At 35.5% G+C, this 11511-nt stretch overlaps 1 protein-coding gene across 1 annotated transcript in view; it reads right to left on the bottom strand.

Moving 5' to 3' along the window:
• The window catches only part of LOC105300945 (disintegrin and metalloproteinase domain-containing protein 32), a 106928-nt gene that overhangs the window by 85649 nt on the left and 9768 nt on the right, over positions 1-11511 (bottom strand). Inside the window, exons 2-3 of the mRNA XM_023520037.1 lie at positions 8895-8971; positions 7149-7326 (exon numbers count right to left, since the gene is read on the bottom strand). Coding sequence (XP_023375805.1) covers positions 7149-7326; positions 8895-8971 — 255 coding nt within the window. The remainder of the gene's footprint in view (positions 1-7148; positions 7327-8894; positions 8972-11511) is intronic.

The following is an 11511-nucleotide window of genomic DNA, read 5'->3' as shown; positions in this document are numbered from 1 at the left end:
GTTACCAGAGGGTAGAGTTGATTGAGGAAGGAAGCAGTAGACGGGGTAAAGAGGGTCAAATATAGGGAGATGGGGGAGGGTGAAGTGCATAAAAGGGATGAAATATATGGTACCTGAAGGAAACTGGACTTTGGGTGGTAAACACACAATAGAGTATCCAAATGTCATATGATGATGTACACCTGAAAATTATATAATTGTATTAACCAAAGTTCCCCTCAATAAAGTTAATAAAAATTTTAAAAATAAAATTAAAATTAAATCCAAATAAATAAATAACAACCAAAATAAGAATTAAAATAAAAGAGGTCATAGAAAGTAAATGATAGATTGTTGTAGGATAAAAATATGTATGGTTCAAAGGAAACTGTAAGGTTAAGAAAAGGTGAGGATGTTCTTAAGGAAAGAATATTTGCAACAGCTATACAACAGATTAATACATTTGTATTTTAGAGTAAATAACTTAAGAAGAGAGAGATGGGGTCAAAATGATGGGCTAGGTAAAAGTATGGTTCACCTCCTTCATGATTGCATTAAAATTACAACCAAATTATAAAACAATCAACTTGGAAAAGTCCTTGAAGTCTAGGTGGTCATAACACATACATCTAGAAATATAAAGAAAAAGCCATGAAGAGACTAGTAAGAGAGGTGGACATACAAAATAGGCTGGTCTCGTATCCGTGTGTGGTGGTTGAGTACCAGGAGGGCAAGAGCAGTTGCAGAGGTCTTCCTAAAGCAATAAGAGGCCTTATCCCCACACAGGGGCTCTCCCAGCTCAAGGTTCAAGTCCCGGAAAGAGGAGTTCCCACAAAATCTAACAGTAAAAATCAGTGAGGATTCTGCCATCTGGGTATGACAGAAGGAACCTGAAAACCCAGACATCCTCCTTAAAGGGCCCATTCATAGACTCACTTGCTCACAGACACTCACCCTGGGCTCTCACCCTGGACACTCACCCTATGGCAGAGGGTCAGCAGTTCAGGAGGTAAGACAGACATAAGGGGAAAGACTATGTTGTGTGGCATCAGGGTGAGGGTTAGAGAGATAGCCGCCATTTTTCCTTTGTCAGGCCCTCCTCCAGCGCAGTCTACAGATGGGCACCATCTTGCCTGCATTGAACCCTCCCCGTGCACTGCCAATTCTGAAGCTGCATTGGCCTGGTGAGATTGGCCAGTTTGATTTGTGTATCCCTGAGACCTAGCCCCACCCAACGCACAAATTGCCCTGGGCAAGTCCATTCTCAGGCAGCCAGTCCCACCCTGTGCTTTCCCTGGGCTACAGATTTGACAACAGCAGCTCTCGGCTTGCGCATAGCCCATGCATCCCATAAGAGACTTTCAATGGCAGGCCACAAGCCCTACCCCAAGCTACAGTATTTCTTAACCAGATCTCAGGTGTCTGTGGGCCCGAAGTGGGCAGCTGACTGGCCTTGATGTGACCTAAGGCTTTTATAGGAAGCCACAGATTCAGCACTGGCATGAAACCTGAATCTGCATTGGTCGGGTAAAATCTGCTCACTTTACTCTGATGACTCCACAGATCCCTGATCCCAACTCACGTATCACCCAAAGGATCTTCCAGTTGTGGAGTCTTACGAGCTCTGGCAAGCAGCCTCAAGCCTTGAAGTGCACTGGTCCTTTTGCTGAGCTGCCCCAGGGTGAGTACTGGGGGGTAACCGGACCTCAGCTCCCAGTGTGGTCTCTCCCACTTGCCTCTAGATCCAGCATAGGCATAAACCTTCCATAGAACACTTTGTAGTTCCTATCAGGTAGGTCTGAGCAATAAAAGACAGCAGCTGATTTTGGCCAAAATGGGAGCCCCTCCTAAAGAGCCACAGAACCAACATATCCAGTGGTTGATGTCAGATCACAACAGAGCACAACCTAACTAGCCCCATAAGTGAAACACCCTAAGTGTGAACTCAACAGGTACTCAAACCTGCTAGAGTGAATCACACTCTGAGGGGTTAGCCCCAACGCAGCAACTTACACTCTGTGGGTGTTGCTAATTCCCACAGCCAGTAAGCTCGAGAGTCAATCCCATCCACTGATGTGCTAACATCAATTAAAGCTTAGGTACAACAAGAGAACACACACAACCCACATAAGAAATATGCCCAGAGCCCCTGACTCAGGTGATCAGGGAGACTGCACCACTGAGCCACACAGGACACCTACTACATAAAGCCACCTAACTAGGGCTGGGAGATGAAACAGATCTTCCTAATATATAGAAACACACACAAAAAGACAACTAAAATGAGAAAACAAAGAAACATGCTGCAAATGAAACAACAGGGAAAACTCTAGAGGAAAAAAAAAACAACTAAAGAAAATAGAGGCAAGCAACCTATAGAGACAGAGTTCAAAACACTGGTTATGAGGATACTCGATGAACTTAGGAGGAGAATAGATGATCTCAGTGAGGACTTCAACGGAGAGTAAGTAACAAAAGGACATAGAAACCATAAAAAAGAACCAGTTGGAAATAAAGAACAAGTGAAATGAAGAATACACTAGAAGGAATCAATAGTATATTAGATGAAGCAGAGGACTGAATCAGTGAGTTGGAAGACAAAGTAGCAGAAAACACCCAATCAAAGCAGCAAAAATAACAAATCACAAAAAAAAAAAAAAAGGAATTTTTAAGAGACCTCAGGGCCAACATCATGCATATCATCATCCATATCATAGGGGTGCCAGAAGAAGAGAGAGAGCAAGGGATTGAGAACTTATTTGAAAAAATAATGACAGAAAACTTCCCTAACCTGGCAAAGAAATTAGACATACAAGTCCAGAAAATGCAGAGTCCCAAATGAGGAACCCAAACAAACCCATACCAAGACACATCATAATTAAAATTCCAATCATTAAAGACATAGAGAGAATCTTAAAAGAAGCAAGAGAAAAGCAGCTAGTTACTTACAAGGGTACTCCCCTAAGAACGTCAGCTGATTTTTTCAACAGACACATTCTGAGCAAGAAGAGTCTGGCAGGAAATATTCAAAGTGAAAAACAAGAGCCTACAACTAAGACGACTCTACCACACCAGGCTAATGTAAAATGGAAGGTGTCATAAAGAGCTTCTCTGACAGAAAATAGCTAAAGAAATTCATCACTAGCAAGCCAGTATTACAAGAAATTTTAAGGGAACTGTAGAAAGAAGTGGGAAAAATCATAAATGTGAATAATAAAATGGCAATAACTGTGTATCTATCAATCACTTTAAATGTAAATGGATTAAATGCCAGAATCAAAAGATACAGGGTAGCTGAATGGATAAGAAAACAAGACCCATACATATGCTGTGTACAAGAGACCCATTTCAGATCCAATGACACATCTAAACTGAAAGTAAAGGGATGAAAAAAGATATTTCATGGAAATAAAAATGAAAAAAAGGCTGGAGTAGTAATACCTATATCAGACAATATAAACTTTAAAACAAAGCCTATAATAAGAGACAAAGAAAGGCATTACATAATGATAAAGGGATCAATACAAGAGGACATAACCCTAGTAAATATGTATGTACCAACATAGGAGCACCTACATATAAAAGCAACTATTGACCAACATAAAGGGAGAGATGATTTGCAGTAATACATTCACAATAGGAGTCTTTAACACTTAAATGATGATGGACAGATCTTCCAGACAAAAATCAACAAGGAAACAACAGCCTTATGAATGAAGATACCAAATGAATTTAATGAATATTTTCAAAATGGTTCACCCCAAAGCAGCAAAAAATACATTCTTCTCAAGTGCACATGGAACATTTTCCAGGATAGACCACGTTAGGCTACAAAATAAATCTCAATAAATTTAAGAAGATTTAAATCATATAAAACATCTTCTCCTACCACAATGGTACGAAACTAGAAACCAACTACAAGAAAAAACTGGAAAATACACAAATACATGGAGGTTAAATAACATGCTACTAAACAGTGAATAGGTTTACAATGAGATCAAGGAATAAATCAAAAGATACCTAGAGAAAAATGAAAATGAAAACACAACAACTCAGAATCTATGGGACAAAGAAAAAGCAGTCCTAAGAGAGAAATTCATAGCAATACAGACCTACCTCAAGAAACAAGGAAGTTTTCAAATAAACGATCTAAACTTACACTTAAAAGAAGTAGAAGAACACCAAATAAAACTCAAAGTGAGTAGAAGGAAGAAAATAATAAAGATCAGAGCAGAAACAAAATAAATTGAGTCCAGAAAAACAACAGAAAAGATCAATGAATCCAAGAGCTGGTTCTATGAAAGGATAAACAAAATTGATAGACCTTAAATCAGACTCATCAAGAAAAAAAAAAGAGGACCCAAACAAAGCAAATCAGAAATGAAAGAAGAAAAGTAACTACAGACTCTACAGAAATACAAAAGATTACAGGAAATTACAAGCAATATATGCCAACAAATTCAACAATCTGGAAGAAACGGATATATTCCTAGAAACATGCAATCACCCAAGAGTGAGTCAAGAAGAAAAGAGAAAATATGAACCAACCAATTACCACCAACAAAATTGAATCAGTAATCAAAACTCTCAAAAAACAAGTCCTAGAACAGATGACTTCATAGGGGAATTTTATTAAACATTCAAACATTCAAAGAACATCTAGTTTACTAAACTATTCCAAAAAATTCAAGAGAATGGAAAGTTCCCTAACTCTCTTTACAAATCCACCATTACCCTGATTCCAAAACCAGACAAAGGCATTATAAAAAAAAAAAAAAAAGAAAACTATCAGCCAATATCCCTGATGAACACTGATGCGAAAATCAACAAAAAGTTAGCAAACTGAATTCAACAATACATTTAAAATATCATACGCCATGATCAAGTTGGATTTGTTCCTGGGGTGCAAGATAGTTTTAATATCCACAAAACAATTAGTGTGATACTCCACATTAACAAATTGAAAGGTAAAAATCATATAATCATATCAATAAGTGCAGAAAACCATTTGATGAAATCCAGCATCCATTTATGGTAAAAACTCTCAGCATAGTGGGAATAGAGGGAACATACCTCAACATAATAAAAGCCATATGTGACAAACCTACAGCTAACTTCATATTCATTGGGGAAAAGTTAAAAGTGTTTTCCTTAAAATTAAGAACAAGACAAGGATGTCCACTTTCAGTTACAAAATTAATATTCAGAAGTCAGTTGCATTATTATACACCAATGAAAAATTATCGGAAAGAGAAATTAAGAAAACAATCCTATTTACATCAAAAACAAAATACCAGGAAATCAAATTAACCAAGGAGGTAAAAGACTTATTCTAAGAAAATGATGTCATTGAAAAAAGAAATTGAAGAAGAAACAAATAAATGGGATCATATACCATGCTCATAATAGGAAGAGTCAATAGCGTTAAAATGGCCATACTACCCAAAGCAATCTATAGATTCAATGCAATCCTGATCAAAATACCAATAGTATTTTTCAGAGAACTAGAACAAATAATTCAAATATTTATATGGAACCATAAAAGATCCTGAATAGCCACAGCAATCTTGAGAAAGAAGAACAAAGTTGGTGGTATCATCAACTGATATCAAGCTACACTACAAGATCATAGTGATCAAAACAGCATGATACTGGCATAAAAACAGATATGTAGATCAATGGAACAAAACAGAGAGCCCATAAATAAATCCATGCCTATATGGTCATTTAATATATGACAAAAGAGGCAAGAATATACAATAGGGTAAAGATGATCTCTTCAACAAATGGTGTGGTAAAACTGAACAGACACATAAAAAAAATGAAACTGGACCACCTTCTTACACCATATAGAAGAATAAACTCAAAGTGGATTAAAGACTTAAATGTAAGACCTGAAACCTTAACACTTGTAGAAGAAAACACAGGCAGTAAACTCTCCAATATGGTTATTAGTAATTTTTTTCCAGTATATCTCCTCAGACAAGAGAAACAAAAGAAAAAATAAACAAATGGGATTACATCAAACTAAAAATTTTTGCGCAGCAAAAGGAAACCATCAATAAAACGAAAGATGACCTACTGAATTGGAGAAGATATTTGCCTGTGATACATCTGACAAGAGGTTAATATCCAAAATTTAGAAAGAACTCATATAACTCAACAACAAAAAAACAAACAATCTGATTAAAAAATGAACAGTGGACCTGAATAAGTATTTCTCCAAAGAGGAAATATAGATGGCCAATATACATATGAAAATATCTCAAAATCAGTAATCATCAGAGAAATGCAAATTAAAACCATAATGAGATATCACCTCACATCTATCAGAATGGCTATCATCAATAAATCAAAAAACAAGTGTTAGCAAGGATGCAGGGAAAATAGAAACCTCATACATTGTTGGTGGGACTACAAGTTGGTACGGCCACTACGGAAAAGAGTTTGGAGGTTCCTCAAAAAGTTAAAAATAGAACTATCTTTTGACCCAGCAATTACACTTCTGGTTATTTAGCCAAAGGAAAACGAAACACTAATTTGTAAAGATCTATGCACCTTTAGATGTTCACTGAAGTGCTATTCACAATAGCCAAGATATGGAAGCAAACTAAGTGCCCACCAATAGATGACTGGATAAAGAAGTTAAGGTACATATATACAATAGAATATTACTCAGCCATAAAAAATGAAATCTTAACATGAATGGACCTAGAGTGTACTATGCTGATTGGAATAATTCAGACAGAGTAAGGTAAATATCATAGGATTTCACTTACATGTGGAATCTAAAGAACAAAAGAAACTAAACGAAAAAAGTCTCACAGATATAGAGAACAAAGTGGTGACTGCCAGAGGTAGTGGGGTTTGGGAACTGGGTGAAAAAGGTGAAAGGATGAAGAAGTACAAATTAGTAGTTGTAAAACAGTCATGCGAATGTAAAGTTCAGCATAGGGAATATAGTCAATATTAGTATAAGGGCTATGTGCAGAGACAGATGGGTACTAGAGTAATCAGAGAGATCACTTCATAAGTTATGTAAATGTATCACCACTGTACTATATACCTGAAACTAATATAAAATAAAGTTTAAAACATAACAGTAAAAATAAATCAATTAATTAAAGCAGTAACTGCCAAGAAAGTAGTAAAAATCATATGCAACTAACTTTTTCATTTATAAAAATGTCATAGTCCGTTGGGTTTTTTTCTGTGTCATGGTTATTTTCAGTAAGAACTGCAAATTCATTGTTTTCATTCCTTAATTCATAAAGAATATGCTGAAAATCAACTGCAGCTTCCAGAGGCTCAATTCCATAAGAAATATTTTCAAATTGCAGTATTCCTCTGTAAAATTAAGGATAAAAATTTAAGTGCTTTTAATCAATTCTACATTATATAACTCGGTCATAATCAAAAAAAAAGGAGAAAATATAGAATGTTTTTGAGCTCAGTATTTTGACTCAAATTCTTTATGTTTGGGGGGTGATTCTGAATAAACAAAAGATCTCTCCCAATCCACAAAACTAACTTCCCATTTCATTTTTTTATAGTTATAAATGCAGCAGAAGTTATGTAATCCACACTAGGTGTACAAGTATACAACATTTATAGTGATCAAGAAATTCTCCTGTCCTCCAGTCAGTGACTTAGCAAAAGCACTATAGAAATCTTGATGAATTTCTCCATGGTTTGAACTGATTTAGAAAAATGATTACAATGCTTATATTATAATAGGCTATATATTAAGCAATTTTATTGATAAAAATATAATTTAGCAGTAATTATGAAAAGGCACTTATTAATTTTGATTATGAACATAGTCTGAATAAGAAATGTAAAGCAAGACCTTAAAAAGTAAAAACGTTTGTAACTATTCTTCCCTGAATACAGGTAACAGTTCAAGTGACTACTCCCTAAAAAACAAATTTCAGGGTTTCATGTAAAAGCACTGAGGAACATTTGTTTGTGAAACAAGGATCCTACACTACAAAATGAGAGTGACAAATTTCCTGACAGAATGGAGAACTCTCTAAGTACTAAGGAGGAAACCCTACAATTTTTAGAGAGTTTCAGATACTGATATTATTAGAAAAATGAGTACTATGTTAGTAATTATTTGTTTATATATAAAATTTGCTTCCTGTCTCTGAAGATGATTTTTCTTGAGAAAAAGCATGTCTTGTTTATCTTTATTTCACTTTATATCTCCGAACACTAGGCTAGTAGCTGGTATATAGTAGGTACCAAAAATACTCTATTTACTGGGGAAAAAAAAAAAAAGCTACCCTAAACTTAGCTCCTCAAACTTCCTATAGTCAAGCACATTCAATTGTCATTGCTGTAGTTAAGTAAAAAAGCAAGCAAAATAAGTCAGACAGAAAAAGTTAAGAACTGTATGATTTCACTAATATGTAAAATATAAAACTGAAAGCAACAAACCAATAAGACAAAAAAAAAAAAACTCATAGATACCGACAACAGTTTTGTAGACAACAGTTTAGGAAAATGGGAGAGGGGGAAGGCAGATGAGGGTAAAGAGGATCAAATGTATGGTGATATAGATTTGACTTTAGGTGGTGAACACATGATGCAATGTACAGATGATGTGCTATCAAATCATACACTTGAAACCTATGTAATTTTATTAAACGATGTTATTCCAATAAATTTAATTTAAAAAATAGAGAGAGAGCAAGGACACCAGTAAATATAAATGGTCAAGGAAGTTAGAAATTCTCTGGTCAGTGAGGAAAGTAAGGAGAGGTAAAAGAAACATGTTCAACAGAGAATATAACTGAATAATCTCTTCACGAGAATTTTCTTCTAGCTCCACACTTAATGTCAACATAACAAATTCAGCAGCAAGTATCACAACTATGATGTTCACATATCAATAGCAGAAAATACATAACCTCAGTCCAGAGCACGTGCTGAGTGTGACAATGGAATTCGGATATCCTTCAATATATCCTTGGTGGTAGCATTGAGTCTAGAAAAGAAAAAAGTAAGGTGGTTACTTAAGAATTGACAAAACTTTCTAATGATTTCTTACTTGATAGAACTTTCTGAATAGTTTTCATAGGCTACACAGTTCATATCAGTATGAATAAAGTGACATTCAGAAAAAAAGGCTCCCTACATTTGCCACTTTTACTATATTAACTATATTAACTAGCATGACAAGCAATAGGTAGACTTCATAATAAGAGTTTCAATTCATGAAGAAGATATAAATATCCCAAATTTGTATTCACTTAATAACATAGCTTCAAAATATATAAAGCTGAAATCGAAAGAATAAAAAAATAGAGAAGTGTATAGTTATAGTAAAAGATTTTAAACATACACTCTGTCAGTAACTGATAAATCAAACATTCAGAATCTATAGATGATTTGTACAGCATGTTAACAACCTAGTGTAAGTAGAACACTACACTTTAAAATTGTAGCATATGCTTTCTTTTTCAAGAACAGGGAACAATTACAAAAACAAAATCATAATCTTGCCATGAAGTATAAGAAAAAAATTTTAAACAACTGAAATCATACAAAATTTGGTCTCTGGTCACAGTACAATTAAGCTAGAGATCTAACAAACATCATCACAGAAAAAAAGGAAGTTTATATAATTTCTAAGACTCAACAGTGCTATAACTTTTGTAGAAATCAATGTAAGATTTCTTATTAACACACTGCTTTATGTAAGAAGTAAGAAGAGAAAAGAAGGAGCAAGAAAAGAAAACTGATGGTCCTATACAATATAAATGAAGTAACAAGGTGTCCAATTCAATATTTTTAAAAATTTTTATTACATACTAACTATGTGCCAGGCATTATTCTAGGCCTTTGAGATATATCAGTGAATAAAACAGACCAAAAGCCTTGCTTTCATGAAGACTATATTGCATTGGAGAAACAGAAAATAAATTAAATAGATATAAATATATGGAACATCATATATTGATAATCATTGTGGATAAAAACAAAACAGATAATGTAAAAGAGTAGTAAGGTTAAGAGAGCAATTTAAAAATAGGAGTTAGTTGAGGACTAATGGAGTGATTTTGAGTAAAGACATGAAGGAAATGAGAGAAAAAAACATGTGAGTATACTGGAAAAGAGCAAGCACGTGGATCAGAAGAAATACAAAGTTTAAAGTTTGTGAAAAGAGAATATGTCTGGTATAACTGAAGAACAGCAAAGATAAATGTGGTTGGAACAGATGAGCAAGGTACAGAATAATAGGAAATTAGGTCAGGCAGGTAGAGGACCAAACTGTATAATGACTGTAGGATACTGAAATGACTTTGGTTTTCACTTTGTAAGCAATAGGTGGTCATTCTATTGTGGGTTTTGAGCAGAGAAGCGACATGATCTGACCAGATTTTAAGAGAATCTATCTGTTTTTTGTGCTGAGAATTGACTGAGGGGATAGGCAAAGTGTGGAAACAGGGAGATTATTCAAGAATTTACGGTGATGTGATGTAACTAGACCACCCAGACTAGCTTCTGCTGGATTCCTCCACTAAAACCCATCTCATATAGCTTATTTGGAAAAGAGTGGTATCAATGAATGAAGACACAGGAAGAGGGTGGATTCTGGATATATAATTTGAAAGATAGATTCAATAGGATTCTTGATGGATGGGATAAGGCATAAAAAAGAAAAGGTATTCAATCTACGAATTTGTGTACAGTAATGTTGGTGTTTGCTTTTATTATTCTTTAATTTATATTCATTTATTCAACAAAATAAAAATAAATAATTAATCAAATGGTACTTATGTTCTAGGCAAAGTGGAAGGTGCTAAGTCGATCCATCCAGTTTGTCTTTAATTTATGAAGATTTCAAGAAAGCATAATAATGGGGGAAATGAAGCAATAAATGGATTCCTTACTACATCCCTATGAATAGACTTCTGTATTAGGAAAACATTTATTCAGTGTAAAAAAAGGTTTTTAAAAATCTGTAAAACAGAAACATGGTGGAGTGAGAGATGTCCTCAGATCTCCCCCTGAAACAACAATAAGCTGAACATCTAAAACTCAACAAAAAACACCCAAACTGCACAACAGCACATCTGAGCGTGGGATCTGCGCATAAGAGATATCAGAGGGGATGGAGAAGAAAGAGCAAGAAGAAGGCTGTGGACTGGGAGAAATAAAGAAGCTGCCTCTCACAGCCACGGGAGCTCCTTCCAGGAGGAGAGAGAGGGATGAAGGTGCAGTGACTTGCCTGATCAGACTGCCTGGAAGTGCCAGAACTTCTAGCAGCTAGCACCAGGGCCCACTCATCAGGGCAGAAAGCAGTGAAGCGGGACGAAACTGCAGAGGAACAACAGCTGATTTATGCTGACCCCAGTTGCAAAACTGAAGCTGAGCCACAGCCCCCAACTCCCAACCCAGAAGGCCCCTCCCCCCATACGCTCCAAGACCGATCACCACAGAACCACAGGGGAATCTGAGCAAACACTACTGAAACTGCTACTAACACTGACAGGAACTGAATATGAGAATAGCAAGTGTGAT

This window comes from Pteropus vampyrus, unplaced genomic scaffold (assembly GCF_000151845.1).
Source record: "Pteropus vampyrus isolate Shadow unplaced genomic scaffold, Pvam_2.0 Scaffold8, whole genome shotgun sequence".
Classification (NCBI taxonomy): Eukaryota; Metazoa; Chordata; class Mammalia; order Chiroptera; family Pteropodidae; genus Pteropus; species Pteropus vampyrus.
This window is presented reverse-complemented; position numbering and strand designations above follow the sequence as displayed.